Source organism: Schistocerca cancellata, chromosome 7 (assembly GCF_023864275.1).
Source record: "Schistocerca cancellata isolate TAMUIC-IGC-003103 chromosome 7, iqSchCanc2.1, whole genome shotgun sequence".
In the NCBI taxonomy this organism is placed as follows: Eukaryota; Metazoa; Arthropoda; class Insecta; order Orthoptera; family Acrididae; genus Schistocerca; species Schistocerca cancellata.
Genome location: NC_064632.1, coordinates 531,034,881 through 531,057,988, shown reverse-complemented (window position 1 = coordinate 531,057,988; position 23,108 = coordinate 531,034,881). Strand labels below are relative to the sequence as shown.

Sequence of the window (23,108 nt, the reverse complement as noted above, 5' to 3'; positions counted from 1 at the left end):
CCATAACCGCTTAGACACTGGTAAACTGGCGCCAACAGTGGCGACCCGAGGTCGGAGTAAGTTTGTGCATTCAGCAAAGAAACTGCCGCGCCCGTGTCTACTTGCAGTTATAATCGATGAGACCGGACAGACACCTCGATAAAGAGTTTGTGTGCCGATGCGTCAGGAGCCTGGCCCAATGAAACTTCCTGAATGTCAACGTCCACATCCTCTGTACCTGCTTCCTTTGATTCTTTTGAGGCTGAGCGACAAACTTTAGCAATGTGTCCTTTTTTATTATATTTGTGACAAACGGCCCAACGCTGGGGGCACTCTGACCCATCATGATGTATATAGCACGATGCACAGGATTGTAACAGGGGCCGGCGGCCGGAACTCTGTTTACGTACCATGCAGGTACGGCTGTAACAGCCAGATTGTACCGCTCGCACGTCTTCCACCCCAGACGCAGTGGACGTGGCCGTGCCACCCCGAACCACCGCAATGTCGCACCACGCTTCCAACTGTTGACCTGCGGCGTGAGAGACTTCATACGATTGAGCAATGGACAGGACTTCCTCAAGGGAAGGGTCTTCCAACTGCAGGGCCCGTTGCCAGACCTCCCTGTCAGGGGCCGAACGAACAATGACATCTCGCACCATAACGTGGGCATACGACTTTCGCGACTGCTCCGTGACAAAATGACACTTGCGACTAAGACCGTCCAGGGTAGCGGCCCACGCCCGGTAAGACTAATGGGGCTGCTTCTTGCATTGATAGAACTCGACCCTAGCCGCCACAACATGTGTTGATACAGCGAGGGAGATATCCAAGACAAGAAAAGAGCACGACATACCTCAGCATTGGCAACATGAAATACCTGGAAATGCTGCTGAAGGCGATATTCATATGCGTCCCAATCCTCCACCATCTCGTCATACAGGGGAAAGGGAGGAGGGAATGGTGCTGGAGCAGACTGCATGGAGAGCAACGCTGTAAGCACTTGTTTCATGGTGGCCATGAGCTCCATCTGCTGCTCAACCAGAACCCGCACTAAATCCTCCATGCTGTGGATAAGCTGCAAAACCAGAACAATGACGCAACATGTGAAAGAACGACCCTACTCGTCGCCATTTGTGTAGTAACACGGTTCACGTTTTCCGTTGCACTTCACCTAGTGTAGACCGGGAACTGTCTCCTAGGCATGCCTGATGTGAACTGACTGGGCACGGCCCATGCTGCCTGAGTTGTTGTTGTTGTTCCGCCGGCAGAGGTTGCGGCCGAATTCTCGTATGCCCTTTGGTGAATGGGACTCTACTTGCAGCAACTACCATCCGTGACGCGCCGTGCTGATGTGCGTCTCCCGCGATCTTTCTGGTGGCTACTGCAATAAGCTAGGTCTACACTGGAAGCAAAATAGGTGATGCCTTCCTGCAGACATGATCTGCAAGCAGTAAACTAGTAGCTGGAAGTCACAAGTGTAAACTAAGAAGTCATATTAAAATAAAGACTAAATCAAACTACCATTAGACAAGTACCAGACAGCCTGTATGTGATCAGATTTGGGGAATACTTATAAGTATAGCGACAGGGGATTCATCAACATATGCTTGTTTTATAGTCATCCTGTGAGAAAGCATACTGTACTAGTGGAACAGGATTCCACATATTCTCAATTTTGACCTTTTCTCCTGATTTTGAAATGTTTAGTAAATCAAATCCAAGCATAACAGCCTTCAGTTACCTTTCTTCTTCAAGTGTGATATTGAAGATGTATCCACTTGATGCATAGCCCATATTTCTTGCTCACTTCATTAATGCTGACTCTACTTAAACTGGGAAGCTCCACTTTATATCTGAATCAAATTTTTTGCAGTCATGTTTCATTACTATAAATTTTGACATGCCAAAATAAAATCTATGACCTTCTGTTAGCAGAATTGCAAACACCGAGCCTGTTGTTCTTGGGTTAAACAGTGAGGTATCAGTCATTGGCAAATGTTTGTTACCTAAAGCTCCCCCCCCCCCCTGCCCCCTCCTTTCCATCCTAATTCTACCAGCTTCTTCCTGTTTATTCCTTTTGAAAGCCATCATTCACTTTCAAAGTTACCAGCCTGTTGTTACTTTATAATTAGAAGAGTTGAGTCTATTTTGTAGTATTTCATTTTGGCACATTTGATTCTTTATAAAATATAACAGGAGTCATACAAGCATTATTATGCTGAAAATGAATGGGGATGGATGAGTGTAACGAGTTATGTGTATTGTCTTTTATATCCTGCATTTTCAATAACTTCACTAGCTTCTCAGATTTTTCTCCTTTTGCTTCTTTTATCTTTGAAAGAAAATAAACTTATTGTTTCAGTGGTATTTTAGTAAATTCTTATTTATGATGCTGGCCACTTACAGTTATAACTGTTAACAGATATGGTCAGTTGTACTTACATTTATCAATGTGTAAAATTTGAAACTATTGTACTTTTAAAATGGATTACTGAATTTGTACACTATAGTGTACACGTCAATGTGTCAACAATGTGTATAAACCTACAGTTAATAGATTCACATACAGCTCACTAGAATGGCTCCATATATAGCAATAACTAAATAACAAACAAGGAAATGTCTCAAAATATGTTAAAATAATAATACTACAATAATGTAAATTCCAGGATAAAAATAATAAACAAAAATAAGAGAAGTAACTATTTATCTGAAGCTGACAGATCCATAGCACACAGATACACGTAACATCTCTCTGATGTTAATTGTTTCTCTATGTTATGCATCGATCAGCTTGAGCTGACAGCTTGAGCTGACAGCTTGCTTTTCCATATATTTGTTTGTTAAAATAATAGTAGGAATGTACATCATGAAAAATGTAGAAACTTTTAGTTAAAAATATGTGTAAAGTCTCACCATGGATAATTGATTACTTGGAGAGTGATCTGCAGTAAAACAAAATTAATATCAATAAATGAAAGGAATGAAAGAGAAGGAAGTACAGGGAAAGTAGAAGTTGCTTTGGATACAAAGCATCCTTTGCACTTTGAGATTTAGAGTGGCAAATGAAATGGAAATTTATGTTAGATACAAGAAAAAAACATAGCATAGCACATTAACATTTAAGTCATGACATTAGGTAGATCGTAGCTTAGAGAGTGTATATATCTGTGGTCTGAGGATGTATTGACAGTATTTTGTATGCCTTTAACATTGTGTGTACAATGTTTTTATGAGTACATACTTGTCAGTTATATGTCACATACTGAAACTGTTTTCACATTTGGTAAGTCCTTAATGACCTCGCTTGTGCTTCAGGTAATATCAAGAGATTCCACTTGTACATTCTTAACATCTTGTGAACAAGTAATGAGGAATGTTAAACACATATTACAATTTGTTGTTAAATTCTGTACTAAAATTTGAAACTATCTTAGTGTAGTTTAAAGTAAACTTTGAAGTAACTTAATGTTTCAATACCTAAAATACAAATCAGTCAAAAATGTAAGAAAACTACAATTTTTACTCCATCAGATTTTAAAATAAACCCACAGACCACAGAAACTCAACAACTTTTTTAGGAACTTGATTAAAGGTTATAATATCTGACTTACATATAAAACAACTTATGTATGATTGTAGGTTCAACCAGATCTAGAGGAACTTACCGAAAATGCTGAAGAGGGGGGAGATGAAGCTGAAAGTAAACAAAGTGAAGTTAAACTTGGACGTCTTCAATATAAGGTAAATTGATCCTGTTTCTTTTAGGACATGTTCATTTATTCTCATACTATGCTTATATGTGTGCGTATATCTACATATGTCCTTTGAAAACTGCCCTACACTGCATTGTGGAGGACACAAGGTGTATAAATTTGTTTTGCCTCCTTCATGCCACATTTACAAGTTGTATTTAACAAAAAAGATTGTCAGCAAGCACCTGTATTCACCTAAACAATTAATTTTCCTTCTGTGGTCATTACAACAGATATAGGTTGTGGAAGTAATTTTTCCTGACTGCTATTGAAATGCAGCTATTTCTAGTGTAAGCTTTTCTGTGATGCTCTCTTGTTGACTAAAAAACCTATGATGATTGTGTTTAGTCATTCATTTAATCTCCTCTGTGTGTATACAACTTGGTAATTGTCAAATCACTTAATAATATTCAAAAGTTTTGTAAGCAACCTCCTCAATTAGTGAACTACACTGCCTTAGGACTTTCCCTAAAAGAAGCTCAGTCTGGTATCTGTGTCCTTATGGCTACATTTCATGATCATTCAACTTGAAATTACTGTGAGCATATATTTCAAGGTACTGGACTGATGTGACTGAGTTTAGTGTCTGATCACTGATCATGTAACAGAAAGATATTGTTTTCTTTTTGTCTATTTATAGTCTCTCTCCAAATATAGGAAGGAAAGTTCTACAAAATAAATAACTAGGAGACCTTTAACTGAATAATGGAAGCATCAAGTAACCAACACACACACACACACACACACACACACACACACACACACACACACTCCTTTGTCCTTGGGGTGGGTTGCTAGTGGCTCAAAGGGAGACAGCAGGTTTATTGGATAGGAATGCAGGAGGGAGGGGTGATAGGTGCATTTCTTAGTCATGTGTTGCATAGGCACTAGAGCCAGTGGAGTGAAGTGCATGATGAAGGTGATGGAAATGTGGATTTGGGAGGGAGTGACAGGTCAGAGGAAGGGGAAACTGTTTGGTGGAGGTGTGGGTGCAGTGAGTTAATGGAGACTGAGGCTAGGAGGATTGCAGGAGCGAAGGATATGTTGTGAGGATAACTCGCATCTGTATAGTTTAGAAAAGCTAGTGATGAAGGGAAGGATCCAGATGGCCCAGGTTGTGAAGAAGTCATTGGAATTGAACATCTTGTGGTCAGTTCCATATTGTGCCACTGGGTGGTTAACTTTGTTCTTGGCCATTCATCAGTGTCAACTGGTAAGTTGTCATACTGACATAAAAAATTGTGCAGTCACTGCATTGGAGTTGGTATGTGACATGGCTGCTTTCATGGGTGGTTCTGCCTCTTATGGGTAAGATAAGCCTGTGACAAGAATGGAGTAGGAATTGCTGGATGGGTGGATTGGGCAGGTCTTGCACCTGCAACTTGACAGTGATATGATCCCGCAGTTGAGGTTGGGAGTGGCATAAGGATGGACCAGGATGTTGTATTTGATGGCCGTGTGATGGAATGTCACTTTAGGAGGAATTAAAAGTATTTTGGGTAGAATGTATCTCATTTCCGGACATAATGACAGATAATCAAAGCATATGGTTCAGTTAAAATCAAACAATGGAAAGTCCAAGATGGAATGTAACAATATTATGAAAAAGAAAGTTGCCACTTTCCTTTTTATCATATGGTTCAGTTGTTTGATGAGGAGGTGGCTCATTTGTATGTGATTCTTGGGGGTGTTGGGAGGATTAGGGATGTGTGAGGATATGGCACAGGAAATCTGTTTGCAGGCTGTGTTTGGGGGTAATGCCTGTCCGCAAAGGCCCTCATGAGACCTTCAGCTTACTGGGCAAGAGAGTTCTCATCACTGTTTATACACTGCCCATGGATGGCCAGGTTGTATGGAAGTAATTTTTTTGGTGTAAAGTGATATTCCATCACCCACTCAACGTACACAACATCCTAGTCCATTCCTATGCCACTCCCACTTGCCACAGGGATCTTATCCCTATGAAGATGCAGGCACAAGATCTGTCCAATCCACCCAGCCAGCACTTCCCACTCCAGTCTGATCACAGGGTTATCCTACTCCATCAGAGGCAGAGCCACCTGCAAAAGCAACCATGTCATGTACCAACTCTGCTGCAATCACTGCACAGATTTTCCTGCCGGCATGGCAACCAGCTATCCATCAGACTGTGATCAAGAACAAAGCGACCACCCAGTGGCATAAGAGGCAGCTGAACACAACACGCTTAATTTCAGTTGCCATTTCACAACCAGGCCATCTGGATCCATGGGAGCTATGCTTGCAACACTTCCTTGCTCATGTAGCCCTTCTCCTCTTCATTCCCATTAATCCACTGTCCCCATACCCTCCACCCAATAGTTTTCCTTCCTCTGTCCTGTCACCCCCTCCCAGTCCATGTCACCTATATTGTGTGCCACACCCCATCGGCTACGTTACCTATGCATCACCAACCTAACCCATGCACCTGCCAACCCTTCCTGCTGCCTCCCTTCGAGCCACTAGCTACCCACCCCCAACCACTCTTCCTGCCTCCTGTCTTTCTCTCCCCCCTGTGGCCACCCTACCCAGCTTAACCCATACCTCACTGTAGACTGTCAACTGAAACACTGTCCTTGCATTAGGTGTCGACCTGGCACAATATGTAGGGACACAGGTGTGTGTGTGTGTGTGTGTGTGTGTGTGTGTGTGTGTGTGTGTGTGGTGCACTCTACCTTGACAAAGGATTTAATCTAAAAGCTAGCATGTTTCTTTTTCTTTTGTGTGGGCCTGTCAATGATTCAGTGCTTCTCATATTTCTGAGTGGTCTCTTTTACTCCTAAATATATTCTCCTTCCCTCCCTTTCTCCATCTCTCTCTCTCTCTCTCTCTCTCTCTCTCTCTCTCTCTCTCTCTCTCTCAGAGTAAGGTACAAAGCCGAAAAGAAAATGAAGGAATAGCAACACAGCTTCATAGTGTGGAGGTCAGCAGACATACTTGTTGTAAGGCAGTTTATGTGCAAAACAGACTTAGAGAGTGACTGGAAACTGTTCCAGATGATATCTGTTAGATTACATTCTTATAGCTGAGAGACAGCTGTGACTCTTTGTGCCAACCATTCATCATCTTCAAGTTTCCCTGCATTTTATAAAAATTTCTAACAACATGAGCTCACTGTATATAGCTGAAGAAGTACATTATCTAATACATTATTTGCATTGTCAAGAACAGCATTAGTCTTATTAATGTTCAGTTCCCTGGTTCTTACACAGGGTGAGTCAAATAGGACATTACAACTTTGAAATGAGATAGAAGTCTGTCAACATTTTGTAGTAAATAACATCAGATTTCATACAAAATTGTCAAGTGCCATTTTGGTTCAGCGTGACTACCATTTGTGACGTGGCATATATCCCACCGGTAATCCATTTCCTCTCACACTTGTTGCACCAAATTGTGCATAATCTGTGCAACAGTAGTGTAGATTTGATTTTTCAGGTAAGGAGGGACATATTAACTGTCTTTAATGAAACCCCGGAGTTAGAAATTCAGTGACGTCAAGTCTGGGGAGTGAGGTGGCCTTCACAGCCAGTCCACTGACGTGGGAAGCAATTATTGAAGAAACCTCAAACTTCTGTGAGGAAATGAGGTGGTGCGCCATCTTGCTGGTGGTAAACCATCATCCCAGTCATCTTCAACAGTATGTCTAATTAAAAAATTTTCAAGCATATCCTGATACACAATACCAGTGACAGTTTTCTCCATGAGGAACAAAGGGCCATATACTTTCAGTTTGCTAGAGGCGCAAAACACATTAACTTTGGGGCTGTCACAAACATGTTCCAGAGTTGCATGTGGATTTTCACTGCCCTCTATTTTGCAGTTTTGGGTGTTCACCATGCTACTAATCTGAAATGTTCACTCATCGCAGAAGTTTATTGTGTTCAGGAATGTCTCATCTTCCTCTGTCCAATGCAACATTTCTGCACAGAATTCCCCATGAGCAGTCTTAGCTGCATCACTAATGTGCTGTGCCATTGAGAATGTGTATGGTTGAAGTGTAAACGTTTATGGAGCACTTGCTTAACAGTCTTTTGTGGAATGACAGTATCATAGATGCACATTATATTGATTTTTGAGGACTGTGGGCAAATCTGTCTCTAACCCATTCAACACAACCGTCATTGCATGGGTGCCTGGTGATTTATGGGTTCTGTTCAAAAAATTCCAGAACATTTGTAATTTTGCGCCAGTGGTGTTGAAGTGAAAAGCAGTTGGTATCCCTGCATATGCCTGTGTTTAATATGTGACTTCCCAAAGTTTCATTGTTGTAAGTCTATTAGTTATTGTTCGCTGCTGTAATAAGTAGAACATTGTGTCACACAGCTTGTGAATTTTGAGATGGCAGAGTTAGAGGACCAATGTGTCTCCATTAATTTTGGATGAAAGTCAAGAAAACCTTTACAGAGACACACAAAATGATGCAGGAAGCCTACATTGATGAGGGTTTAAGCCGTACTCAGTGTTACAAATGGTTCACATGGTTTAACAATGGCCGAATGGAAGTTAAGGATGACCTCGTTCAGGATGCCCTTCTACATCTAGCGGAAATGCTAACGTCAGCAACATCAATGAAATTGTGCATGCCAGTCGAAGACTGGCACAGAATCTTGGAATACATCATGGTGTCACCAAGCTTGCCTCATGACTCATGAGTCAAGACTAGAAAAACCTTCGCCTCACAATCTGTGAAGAGCTTTTGAATTGCACAAATGAGAATTAGATGTTTGTGAATGAGAATTAGATGCTCATAACTGGTGATGAGACATGGGGTACAGTTGAGATGTTGAGACTGAAGCTCAATCTTCACAATATGTCAAGAAAGGTTCTCCAAGACAAAAAATTTAAAAAAATCTTGTCAGGCCAGGCAAAATGACAAAGTCATGCTGATAGTTTTCTTTGGCTTTGAAGGATTAGTTCATCATGAATTTGTGCCACAGAGACAAACAGGTAATCAATGGTACTATTGGGACATGTTGCAACACCTGTGGGAAAATGTGAGAAGGAAACAACCTGAAATGTGGGAAGACAATTTATGGCTCTTGTCCCATGATAATGCACCCGCACATTCATCCCTGTTGGTGCATGAGTATTGCACTGAAAATGAAATCACTGTGCTGCCTCGTCCTCCATACTCTCCAGACCTGGCCCCTGTGGACATTTTTATTTCCAAAGTTGAAAACCCCATTAAAAGGACAAAGATTTACAATTATAAATGAGATAAAAGAAAATTCGCAGATGGTGCTGCATGTGATCCAGCAAGAGGTGTGCCAAGACTGTTTTTGTAAGTGGAAATAGCATTGGGAGTCATGCATCAATTGTGGAGGAGACTATTTCTAAGGAGACCATGAACAGTAAGTAAAACGTAAGGATAGAAAAATTTTGTGGACATAGTTCCAGAATTTTTTGAACAGACCTCGTATCATGTTGCTGTGAACAATACATCTCAAAAAAGTTCTTGTGCCCAGAGGAAATTATAGGCCTCATTGGGGGTTCCTTAGTGTGTTCAGTGAGAATTTTACACTTAACGGTTGTTGCAGAGTTTGTTTCACGAACCCAAACACACAGCGAGTACAGTGAAAGTGGCCATTTTAACTGTGCACTATGCTGGTATTTCTGGTGGCGGTTTGGGTTGGGTTGTTTTGGGGGAAGAGACCAAACTGCGAGGTCATCGACCTCATCGGTTTTAGGGAAGGACGAGGAAGGAAGTCGGTCGTGCCCTTTCAAAGGAACCAACCCAGCATTTGCCTGGAGCGATTTAGGGAAATCACAGAAAACCTGAATCAGGATGGCTGGACGCGGGACCTGGTGGCGGAATATGGTACTGATGCTCCTCATGAATCAAATTTGAGGTTGTTTGCTACAAAGTGACACACCTACTGATTCTTCTGTAAGTTATCTCAGTAAATTCCTGTGTTGTTCCAAAGTTGTGAACTCCTTTTTTCCTCACCCTGTAAGTGTCTGAAACATATAATGCACAAACTGTACAAATTAAAACAGAGATGCTTACAAGATAACTTGAGGTAACAAGGCACATTACAAAATAGTGGTGGAAACTTGGTCTTTAGCTCACACAGCTCACAGTTCACTGTTCGTGGGATAAATAAGAAAATTGAAATAGTATGTAAAATAAAGGAAAGGCAACCACTCACCCACAGCTGACTGATGTGTAGCATGCAGCAGGAAACTATTTTTACTAGCCCCAGAGTATATTTGCTCTTTCTTTAGTGGATGTTCACACAGAACCACACAAACACCCAAATGCACACACCCATGGCTATGGTGAGACTGACTGTTGCTTATTGGTAGCAGTTGCCTGGGGAGATGGAGGAGGAGAGGAGCTAGGGAAGGACACAGAAGGCAGGGAGGGTGTAATGGGATAATTTGAGGCAAGTTTGTCCATAGATGATGAAACAGCTACACAACAAGAAAGAAGTTCAGAGCTCTGACAGCATAGAAAACGAAGGGGGTGAATGGAGAGGCACAAAGGAGAGGAGATGGAATTGAAAGGGAGACAGGAAGGGAAGAGAGAAAGGGAGAGGGGAGAGGGGTACAGAAGGGGACTGAAGAGGGGAAGGAGAGACAGATGGGGGAGAAAGGACTGAGAGTGAGTGAGAGAGAGAGAGAGAGAGAGAGAGAGAGAGAGAGAGAGAGAGAGAGAGAGAATGCCTACATGGGTGAGAGGAGGGGGGGAGGAAGAGTAGTGGGAGAAGGCAATACGTGATCTGGATGGAGAAGGAGTGGTGTGGACAGAGGAGAGAAGGAAATATGAAAAGTGAGGCATGGGAAACAGGTTAGTGGGGTTTTAGGCCATGGAGATTGCGATAGCACAGAAAATGCAGATGATACAATTCCCACCTTCATAGTTCAGAGAAATTAGTGCTGGAAGGGAGTAACCAAATGGCTTGCATAGTGAAAAAGCTGCTGAAGTCATTTGTGTTGTGGCGTGCTGCATGTTTGGCACCTCAATGGTCATGTTTGCTGTTTGCCAGAGTTTGGCAGTGGTCATTCATGCAAGTAGACAGTTAGTTACTTGTCATGCACATTGAATGCTCTGCAGTAACTGCACCAATCAAAAGCCTGAATAACCTGAATAACCACCTTTTGCAGAATGGACCGCTGCTTGACGTGCAGGAAAAAAATTGGTCACGTTCTGGAAGGTATTGACAGGGATGTGGAGCCATTCCAGCTCCAGTGCTGTGGCGCACTGCTGTAGGTTTCTCGGTTGAGAATCCATGGCACGAACGGCCTGACTGATGTTGTCACGCAGGTTCTCAATTGGGCTTAAATCTGGGTAGTTTGGTGACCAGGGGAATGTGGCAAACTTATGCTGGTACTCTTTGAACCACATGCATATACTGCAAGCTGTGTAACTTGTTGCTTTGTCCTCAGGTAGATTCCGTCAGGCTGAGTAAAAACAAACTGCATGTAGGAGTGAACATTATCTGTAAGGATATGAACGATACATTGTGCCTTCCAGAATGATGATATCACCAAAGGAATGCTACAAAACATTTCATAGACCATAACACTCCCTCCTCCGGCCTGAAACTTTCTGAGCACTGTTGCAGTGTGTTTGCCATGTGTCTAATGGAATATAAAATGTGATTCATCTGGAAAGGCCACATGTTGCCATTCCATGGACATCCAGTTGCGGTCTTGGCATGCAAATTGCAGCCATTATTGCTGATGAACAGAATCGTTGCATGAACCAGATGCCTTGCTGCAGTGGCCCATACACCCATACACAGCAACGTTCGCTGAATGGTTATCAAGGAGACACTCTTGGTTCACTTGGGTGGTATTGGCATGCAAACTCTTGGTTCACTTGGGTGGTATTGGCATGCAAATTCCAACCTTCATCCCTGATGAACAGCATGGGTGCCTGAACTCGGTGCCATGCTGCTACAGAGACCTGTACACAGCAAATTTCTCTGAATGATTGTTGAGAGACACTGTTGATAGCTTCAGGGTTCATTTAGGTGGCCCGTTGCTCAACAGTTGCATGTCTGTTCACCCGTATACATCTCCGCAGCTGTCATTTACCCTTGTCATCTATGGCCCATGGTGCCCCACAGTTGCCTTGGTGCTGGTCTTGGATAGTGCCATCTTGCCATGCATGGTATACTTTAACCACAGCAGCACATGAACTGTTTACAGACTTAGCTATTTCATAAAAGCTTTGGCTGTTGGCCCACAAACCAGTGATCATGCACTTTTGGATGTCAGATAAATCACTCTGCTTCCGCATTACAACAGCGACTGTGCTGTTTACCACATCCCCCAACACGCTTTATATACTCTCCCTGCTAGTGCTGCCACCTGTCATCTGTGAGTGGTTATTGCACATTGAAGTCAAACTCTGACATCACATTAATGTGACTGGTCCTTGTATAACATGGCTGCTTTCACTGATGTCCCTGCCTGTTATAGGATAGGAAATGCCTGTGACTGGACGGCAGTAGGAGGTGGTGAGTGATCTATGGGACAGGTATTGCATCTGCATCAATCTCAAAGGAATGACCTAAGGGGTGAAGGACTGGGAGCAGGATTGGAATATCGATGGACAAGGATATTCCATAGGTTGGGTGGTTCCCAGAACACAACTTTGGGTGATGTGGGTAGGGTGTCATCTCAGGGCACAATGAGAGGTAGTTGAAGCACTGATGTAGATTGTGGTTTAGCATTTCAATCGCCAGGATGATATTGGGTGATCAGAGGAGTGCTGGTCAGTGGCTGGTTAACAGAAGTACTGGTTTCAGAGGAGGGCGTGGCACAGAAAATGTAGGAAGTTGGCTCGTTGAGTTGAGAAGGACAAGCTGAAGTAGATTTTGGGAGTAGATGTTGATGTTATGGAGGTAAGAGCAAAAGTTTTCCATACTATGAGTACTGATAAGGGGTTATATCTATTGACTGGAGAGGAAGGATTCTTCCAGACGGCCCATAAATAAGCTGACATAGGATAGTGTCTCATGAGTACACATAGCAGTATCACAGATGAATGCCTTGTTATTTGGGACACAAAGTAAATGGACTAGAAGAGAAAACAAATTGTGGAGTAAAATGGGAAAGAAAATATCCACAAGAAATTGTTAAACAAGCAAAATATTTTGACAAGTCATAAAGAAAGAATAAGATTACAGGAGGCATCATCTGTGGATAAATATTAAAAGTGTTTATATTGTTCTTTGATCTACTGATCAAACTGTGCCGATGTTATGTTTGTTGCTTGTTTTACTTTTTGACAGTTCCTTGTTTACTTTCTTTTGTCATGATGTAGTTTTGTAACAATCTGAATAAAATCAGTTTATTTGATTACATGAGTATTATTGGATTATTAATACTTGTATTATGGAAGAATCCTATGAGATCATACAAAACAATGAGACATGTGATTGAAAACATGTGGTGGGAATCCAAACCAATTGTTCATGAAAATTGCAAATACTGCTATATATTATTTCAAGGGTATCACACAGCATATATTGTATTAAGAATTCTAGGATGTTCTGGATTTACTGCATGGAAGATTACTTCTAGACATTGTGTATTTATTATACTAAATTTGAAGCATAATTCTGATCAACAGAAAACAGTTATGAGGATTTAGAAATACTGATGTTCGAAGTGTGTTAACATAAATGTTTAGTTATTATTAAACAAAAAACTGAAGTAAGTAAATCAACTCAAATATTGTAAACTACCATTACAAATGCCTATACAACTTACAGTATAAATTAAGAAAAACAAAAAAACTTGTGACTCTTAACATGAACGAAAGTATGTAAAACTAAAATAAGAACAAATAGCAACAGTCTAAATTACAGTTCCTTTAATGTTGTTAATTATGACTGGTTTTGGTCATCACAACCATCATAAGGCCAAAATTAATTTACTCAGACCACATGAGGAGCCAGTGTTCAGAACAGTTTTGTACTACGAAAAGGTAGCCATCACCAACTCAAATCGATTTTGGTAAGATGATGGTTATGAATAACTAAAACCAGCCAGCACCAATAAAAATAAAAGGTATTTAGATTGTTACTAATGTTCTGCTAAAAGATGAAAGTCGCTGGAAATCAACATGTTGCCAATAAAACTGAAATACTTTTCAAATTGAATTACATAATAAAAGATAATCCATACTCTATTATGTCAATAAAGAATGAGTATAGCTCTTTTCCATGGTATCGTCATGCATTAGCTTCAGTCTGCTAGATGATTAAATTCTAAATGTTACAATTCCAGAGATAAAGACAGCACCACATGGTACAGCGCAGGGGCAGAATGTAGAAATCAAGATGGGTGTGTGTCTGTGGAAAGAAGGGGTGGGGTGGATGAGAGAGAATGACAGTAGTAGTTAGTAGTTCCTTCTCCATCAGTGGGGTTGTGGTATAATACACATATGATTGCAGGATAGAGGAGACCATAAAAGTTACCTTTAGATGTGTAGAAGATACATAGTATAAGAGAGTGTCCAAGTAGGTCTTGGAAGATACAAATAAAGTGAATTTGGATTGAAGTAAAATGATGGTGAGAAAGAAGAGGGAGGTTAGAAATGAGCTAAGGAAGGGGTAGGCAGAAAGTAGGGACAAATGGAGGGCAAGGCCAAGCGATTTGTATGATTGATGGTTTCCATCTATGCAATTCACAACATGAAAGATACAGGTGGCACCTATTGTAAAGCAGTCGTAAAGTTGACTGTGGTGAACTGAGCAGTGCTCTCTGAAGCCTGATGGTCAAGTTTGTTTTTGACCAAATTTAAAAGTTGCGCTTTCGGTGGCTGGTCTTTACACTTGCATAAGAAACCATACGATGGCTGCAGAAACATTGACATACAAAATGGCTGGTATAGCAGGTTGCCTCTAATAGAAAAAGGAGTACTAATGGCAGGATTTGAATAAACACACTGGCAAGTCCTGAAACTAGCAATTTCACAATTTCACATAGATATGATTGATGTGGCAAGGACTTGGAGACAAGGTGCCATAAGGATGTATCAGTACATTTATTAAGTTGGGTAGGCGGTACAATATCATTTTGGAAAGAACAGGAAGAATTTTGGTGAGAACATTCCTCATTTCAGAAGATGATAAAATATATTCAAAGCACTGGCAAAGGATATAGTTTGGCTGTAGCATTCCAGGGTAGTATTTTTTTTTAAATATGCAGAGAATCACCAACACCTACATAATGTTAGGTATGTAGATTGTTTCCTCACACATGCAAGTTTAGATTCCTTCCAAAACCAAGTTGCCATTTTTAAATACTAAATTAAAGTTGCAGAATATGTAATACTGTGAAGTTTCTCCACAAATGTGTGTGTACAATAATTACCATTGCAGCATGCTAATTGATAATTCTTATTAAATAATAATCTTAGAAGTGTCTAAATCATAATAATAAAATAATAATTACCATTTTGCAGCTTGAGTATGACTTCAATTCAAATAGCTTGGCTGTAACTGTAATCCAGGCAGAGGATCTACCTGCACTTGACATGGGAGGAACATCAGATCCCTATGTGAAAGTCTATCTACTACCTGATAAAAAAAAGAAGTTTGAAACAAAAGTGCATCGGAAAACACTGAGTCCTGTCTTCAATGAAACGTTCACATTTAAGGTTTGTCTCATGATTGTACATAGAGATAACTATTTTAGTATTGAATGACTTTCCAGTACACTTTAAGTGTCACCAGAGACAAAAATTTGAATGAAATAAACTATGCTGTTGTGCTATTGTCAGCAATGAGTATGGTAGTACTTGTCATTTACATTGCTTGCATATCAGCTGGTGTATTCAAATCTTGGCAGTATCCACAACACTATATTTTCCTACTGGCGGCCTATGTCAGTGGATTGCAGCAGATGGAAGGAAACAGTAAATGTGTTACAAATAGACACCTTGCACAACTTATATTTGTTCAGAAGTGCATTATGTGATAAGAATGAAAAGAAAGACATTTCTTTTAGAGATTAGAAAGTTGAAATGGGTGATCATAAAATTAACCAATTCCAAAACCTCTTTAAGGTAGCCAGCTTAAACTCCAATTTAAAAAGTGCATAGAATGCTGGCTTTGACAGCCATTATTTTCAATGTAGGCAATTTTTGTTTCATGGGCATTAGGCCATGGTCCAAGTCATAATTCTCTGCCGAATATTTTGTCTTCCAATACTGAAGACGTCAGCAGAGGCTTTAAAACTTTCAAAGCAGTTACAGTCTCAAACAAGCTCAGCATATTAAGCTCGTTTATGTGCATCCACACAGTGGTCAGTTCATTACGTCGTCAAACTGCTGCCTAAGATCGGAGTGTCATGCTGAAGTGTTTTATTGAGATTGTAGTGGGGAAGATTCGGCAGTGTTTGTTTTATTTTGTGCTAAGGTCAAGAAATTGTCTGATTACAGTTCTATGCTGTTAAAGTTGTTTTCGTGCTCCTGTATTTCTATGCCCCATCTGTACATCCTAAGAAAGTGTATCCAGCAGGAGTGTATAAAAACCCTTGTATTTGTGGTCATGTGTACGTATGAACTACAGAAAGAAGCATTAACACATGCCTTAAGAACACAAGATCAATTGCCATGTGTGCAGTACAGATAAATCAGCAGTAGCAGAACATGCACTGGGACAAGGGAACCACCAAATTCACTTATCTGGTATTTTAGTTTTATCAAGATCTAATCATTACTATTCTAGGATGTACAGAGGGGCCATAGAAATTCAGATAATGCATAACACAAAATGTTAAAGTATATGAACAGTTTTCTAACATTTTTTATGTACAAATGACAGTGGCTTCATACAGTGGTTATAACATACTTGCGTCATTTTCATGTGATTAATGAAACAATTTCATAGCATGTATGAAGTTATAATTAATGAAATAATTTTACAGTATTTACATTTTTAATGTTATACTACGAAATTATTTCATCAACCATATGCGAACAACTCAGGTATGTTATAACAATTGTAATGAACCACTGTGATTTGCACTTGCAGGATTCTAGAAAACTGTTTATATACATCAGTATTTTGTATTATACATTTTGACTACTAGTGTACTTTTAACAGAAGTAACGATTTGAATATCAAAAAGTACACATGAAATTAGACATTATCAATCCAAATGTGAATGCAGCTACACAAAAAATTAAAGAAATAGTAAGGTTAAATAAAGCTGTCAGTCCTTCTGCCATTGTACTGTTGGCATTCCATTTTCACTTCTATACATATGTCAATGATTCTCCAAGCAAGATAATATGTTGCCTCCATCCTACCAAGGAATCTCATATAACGTCAGAAATTTGACTTGATACCCAATATGACCATACTTTCATCAATGAATGATGGTGTGTTACTGAGTCAAATGCTTTTTGCTACTTGAGAAATACTGTATTCACCTGATTGTCGAGATCAATGGCTTTCAGGGTGTAATGTGAGAAAAGTACCAGCCGGATTTCAGGTTAACAAAGTTTTCAGAATTCATACTGCTTGTTGTAGAGATCGTTCTTTGGAATGTACTTCATTATCTCTAAGCTCAGAATGTGTTTCAAGATTCTATGACAGATGGATGTCAGTGACATGGACAATAGTTTGTGGATCATTTCTGCTACCCATCTTGTATTGGGTATGAAATGATTCCTTCTTATAATTAGGCATGGGTTTTTCTTTGAGTGGTCTCCAGTGTATGATGGATGAGTGAGCGACAAACTCAGCATTTTATTCAGTGTATCTCTAGCTGTCCCTAAGCTTTATTTTACATTTATTGTGCCGTAGTCACTGTTACATTAGAAGTTTCTTTACAAGTAATGTATATCATAGAGCGTGTCTCCTATTATGAACTGTTCTATTAGGTACATATCTATCCAGTTCTTGGTCAACTATTCTCCATATGCTAATGGAAAAATTGTCATCACCATGAGAATTACAAATTTTTAACACCATAATAATTTTTTAATTGCCTTAGACATTGTAGTTTAGAAACTGAGCAGTATTCATTAGACAGCACACATCACTTCTCCCAGTCATAAACACATAAAAATAAAATAGAAATTTTTATATTTGCTTTATGTTGAGAACTTGAACTTTGGATAGAGTAATTAAACTCTGGACACTTCCGGGCCAGTGGGCATGGTGAAGAGGGTGAAAGTGGACTACTCCCAGCATGACATTTTTCATGCCATTTCAAGCCGTTAACACTGTTATTTTTAACGCTAGTCCATGTTAATTGCTTCTTTTAATGCTCCCACCAAGGCATAGCTTTGACCCTGCTTTATGAAATTACTGGAAATGTTACGGAAGTTACTAAACTGTTTCCAAAAAATTCCCTGTATTTAAAGTATGTTTAAGGGTTTTAATTAATCAGACAGTTTCACATGCACTCATAAGATTGTGTTTCTATGTAGATTATTTGCATACTGACGTGTACTGCATTTGGTGGAATTAATGATATGAATATAATAGAAAGAAACATTCCACATGGGAAAAATATATTAAAAAAAGATGCTGTGACTTACCAAACAAGAAAGCGCTGGTAGATAGACACAATAAAAAACACACAAACACACACACAAATTTCAAGCTTTCGCAACCCATGGTTGCTTCATCAGGAAAGAGGGAAGGTGAGGGAAAGATGAAAGGATGTGGGCTTTACGGGAGAGGGTAAGGAGTCATTCCAATCCCGGGAGCAGAAAGACTTACCTTAGGGGGAAAAAGGGACAGGTATACACTCACATACACACACACACACACACACATATCCATCCAACATACAAACACAAGCAGACATATGTAAAGGCAAAGGCCCAAACTCTTTGCCTTTATATATGTCTGCTTGTGTTTGTATATGTCGGTTGGATGTGTGTGTGTGTGTGTGTGTGTGTGTGTGTGTGTGTGTGTGTGTATGATGTTATGGGATTTCGATCATATTTCATAGGGAACAGGTAACTATTCATGCAGAGTATCTTTCTTTATGCACTCCCTGTATTTCTGTATTCCACTGGCTCTTTTAAAGCTCCTGTCTCACTCTTTGTTGTTTCCCATTTATGAGTTTATTTACCAACTGAAGAATGAATGCTTTACTCTTCAGGCTATTTTTGGTTATTTGATGAAAATATTCCACAAATTTATTGCTGCCATATCTAGGATATTGTAAAAGACATAGATCACTCATTTCATTTAAGTAACCATTTTAATATTTCCAAATAATTTGATCAACAACATCCACACCACACTTCGTGACATTATAGAAGGTAACAGTTTCTGGTTTGTTCTATCCTTCTTTGGTCATTGCTACTTCAGGATATAATGTGATGCAAATAATGACATTCTTATTCTTCTTCCCTTGGTGCATGGGCAAGATACACTCTGAATTATCACCCTTCCTCAAAAAATGATGGCGGAATGTAACTTAAAATTGTTCTTCTTCCCACAGCTGGGGATTTCTTAGTGAATCTTGTTCGTTGTTCCCACAAAGAACGTTTTCTTCTGTTGAAGTTTCTTGGCAAGCTGAAGAGATGTGAAGAAGTTGTTGTTGTCACATTCTGTCCTTGGTTTAGAAATATCTTCATGAGACGGAATGATGTACTCTCCCAATGGCTGGTGGTCTGGTTCACCTACCTCCTCACCAAGGTATGGGAGTGAATTGCAAATGTACTAGGATGCCATTTATGCAGCTGTCCAAAACTTGAATCCATATTTGTCAGATTTGTTTGGTATAAGCTGGGTAAACCTGCACCTTAATTTACTTGGAAGTAACTGCCCATCAGTTCTAACAGTGCAGATGATTTTGTATTAACTTGTTCCATATTTAAGAAGTAAGAGCAAACTTGATGACAGAGTAAAATTAGCTCTCCAAGAATGAAATCAAAGGTTTTATAACCTCTAGCATGAAAAGCACCTTTGATGTAAATTATACCATTCATTGTCTTCAATTCATCCAGCATACGATCCAAGTGCAGTTTCTTATTTTATTCCAAGCATTTGATTCTGTGTGTTTTTTATGAAATGCTGCACTGATTCATCAAAAATAAGTTGGAAGGCACTACTGACAGTCATATATTATTTGGCAGCGATATGCAGTGGGCCCCCTCTCTGATGTTCAGGATGTTCAAAGCACCCTCCCGTCCTGGCAGTGGTGTGTTAGAGATCTCACATTCCGTTCCATCTCTAACTGCCATCTTCACTATTGTGCCAGTTAACTCCTGATGATGTTGTGGAAAGAAATGAGATGGGGAGACATCTTATGATAAAACTCCTCCTCACTCTTGTTATCCTCATCATCAATTGACTGTGGTAGATAATCACCACTTGAATCTGAAAAGTCACTTTCTTATTTAATATTTGAGTTTCCCAGACTATGCAAAGGCTAATCATTACTAAGATCACACTGTTGCAACATAATTGCAAAAGCCTGTTACAGATCCTCTCTAACTGATAAAGTGAGTGACAACAGGAACACACAAAATACAGCTGAAAAGCTATGTTTCAGTGTACACTGTGAAAATCCTTCTGACAATACACCTCTCATGATTTGAGCAAGCAAATGTTGATCAAATCAAGATGTTAACCAGTATCTTTCTAATTGTGAAAACAACAATATTCTAAAAATGAGTTAACATCATTTGATCATCTTCGCTTCACTAGGTCAACTTCAACTTCATGAAATTTCCATGAAATCAAGAAAATTTTGTTAATTGTGTTGCACTATTGTCAAAAGTATAAGAAATGAAGAATGGTCAAAAAGTTTGATAGAAAAATGTTAAAAACAGGATTCATTACTGCATAAATAAAAGTTTAAAGGTGTCCTTTGACACCTTTTGCTGTTCTAGTGTTATGGGAGACCATACAGCCTGCTGCCTGCAGTTCAGAGCAATCTTTCATGCAAGTTTTGAGATACACATTTTTTGAGTTTCCCTACTTCCTAAATATGTTTTATGCAGTCAAATATTTGAAATTTCTTTATGACCAAGCAAAAATGAATAAACACTACTTGCCAGAAATATGTTAGATATAGTTGATAGCATCATCTAACGCTTTCAGGCACATCCTTTAACAAGAGAGAAAAAGAGAAAATAAGGACCAGGAAAGGTTGTAAAAAGGAAGAGATGCAAACATTGTAATAATTAGAAATTTCCTCCAATAATTATGACTTCATAAATTACATGGCAAAAATTACCATTTCTATTATTTTTTGTTGTTTTATAGGTATATAACATAGGTACATAAAGCACTTAAAAGGGTGCACAAGAGAAAATCATTCTTTACAATTTGAATTTTCAACAATATTTCTGTCACATTTTTTGTGAACAGTTGGTATACTTGTCCTTTTCTGCACCTCATAGAATTTTGACTACACCAAATACCATAACTGGTGTATGACTTCACTCATGATAATGAATAACCAGGTATGATGCAGTATATCTTGCACAGTTCTCTTTCCTCTGTACATAGCAATCTTTGAATATACTGCATTTGTTTCAGTGGTGCATTGGTTTTTCAGCAATGTCTGATTTAGTGATGCATTAAAGTATCCTACCACTACCACCCATGCAACCCCCCCCCCCCCCCCTCCCATGTCCTCTGCCTGTACTATCCAGTACATTACTACTTGGCCTTCTTAAAAGTTGGCATCTCTGAAAAATTTCAACAGAAAGGGAAAAATGACCCAAAACCAAAGGCTAAGAGAGATCTTTCAAAAGTCACTGTGGTGGGAAGTTACCTTCCAGTTGCTGAGTGGAAATATGTTTACATATATAAACATATCACAGCCATAAGTCACTACATCACAACTACCCAACAGTTCAGTTTCATATAAATAATCATCTTTTACTTTCATTCATTCTTCTGACACTGTCTTCATTGATTTTATGACCTGGCTTTTGGAACTAATAGTTTCTTCATTGTGAAGGAGAGAGGGATAGATTCGGGAAGGATCAAAAGGAAGGGCAGGTCACTCAGACCCACTGCATGAGAGGGTATCACCTGTTTTGAGGATGAGAGGAATAAAGATGTCTTACTTCCCCAAGGAAAATACTTGCCAGTAATTCTTCCTCATAATTTTATAGATTTCTATAGCAAATGTTCCTTTTGATACAATAAATACACTATTTTACATGTTTGCTCCTGTAGTATAGTACATTTTTGGATGAGTCCCTCTTCAGTTTCTACCCTCTTCGTCATTTTTACTTCACTTATTTGTCCCTTTAGTATATGACATTTTTGGATGTGAGCCCCTCTGCACACTTATACCAAACATGGTTATCATTATAAGCCTTCTCAGCTTTCAAATAACATGCACATTTATATTTAAATCATGAAACAAATAAACATAAAACAAATATATTGCAGACCAAGTGATAGCTTCAGAATGACCACAAACTGGATGCACTCTGGATTATCACTCTTCCTCAAAAAATAATTGTGGAATGTAACTTAGAATTGTTCTGCTTTCCACAGCTGGGGATTTCTCAGTGAATCTTGTTCATTGTTCACACAAAGAACGTGTTCTTCTGTTGAAGTTTCTTGGCAAGCTTTTTCAAATTTGTAAACAGAATATAATCAAAAGAGGGTAAATCTGGAGCATGTTGTGCATGAGGAAGCAGTTCAAACTTTACCTCATTGATTTTTATCATGGCGATAATGAATGTATGGACTGGTGCAGTGTCATGAAGAAACAAAACTTTCTTTTTCTCTAAATGTGACCATTTTTTCTTCAGTCTGTCACTCAAACTCTGTGATAAGTTTACATAATATTCACCATTGATTGCTTGTCTTCCTGAAAATAATCAATGAAAGTTATCCCATGTGCATCCAAGACACTGCCACCATCACCTTGTCTGTCTTCACCTCCTTTGGAGCCGATTCTGCCCTGTCAGTCCGCTATTTTGACTGTTACTTCATCTGACATGCAAAGTTTCATCTATGGATATGCATCAAAGCTAAAACTCAGCTTTAATGGAGCAAAACTTGCCAAACACTCAACTGGAAAACCCTCACATTGCTGCTGTTGTTCCTCTGCAAGTAAATTTGGGACCCATCTTGCACACAGCTCTCTCATGTCCAAATTTTCAGACAGTAAGTGGTGTACAACACTTTTTGAAATGTCTATGACGTCTGCCATTTTTCGGATTTTTCTCACAATTTCTGGCATGGTCACATCATTTGGTTGACCACTGAGATATTCTTATAGGCAGGTCATATGACCTTGCTTAAAGTTTGCCATCCAACATTTTACTATTGTAAATGAAGGAGCAGACTGCCCCAGAGTTTGTGACAAAGAACTTTCAATTGAAAGTACTTTATAACATAACAGTGATTAGTTTTATATATTTTTCTTATTCACTGAGATCTC

At 39.4% G+C, this 23,108-nt stretch overlaps 1 protein-coding gene across 4 annotated transcripts in view; it reads left to right on the top strand.

Moving 5' to 3' along the window:
- Positions 1-23,108, top strand: part of LOC126091949 (synaptotagmin 1-like) — a 1,108,877-nt gene that overhangs the window by 1,002,629 nt on the left and 83,140 nt on the right. For all 4 annotated transcript variants that reach the window (XM_049907282.1, XM_049907285.1, XM_049907284.1 and 1 more), the window contains 2 exons: positions 3,625-3,726; positions 15,184-15,378. In XM_049907282.1, coding sequence (XP_049763239.1) covers positions 3,625-3,726; positions 15,184-15,378 — 297 coding nt within the window. The remainder of the gene's footprint in view (positions 1-3,624; positions 3,727-15,183; positions 15,379-23,108) is intronic.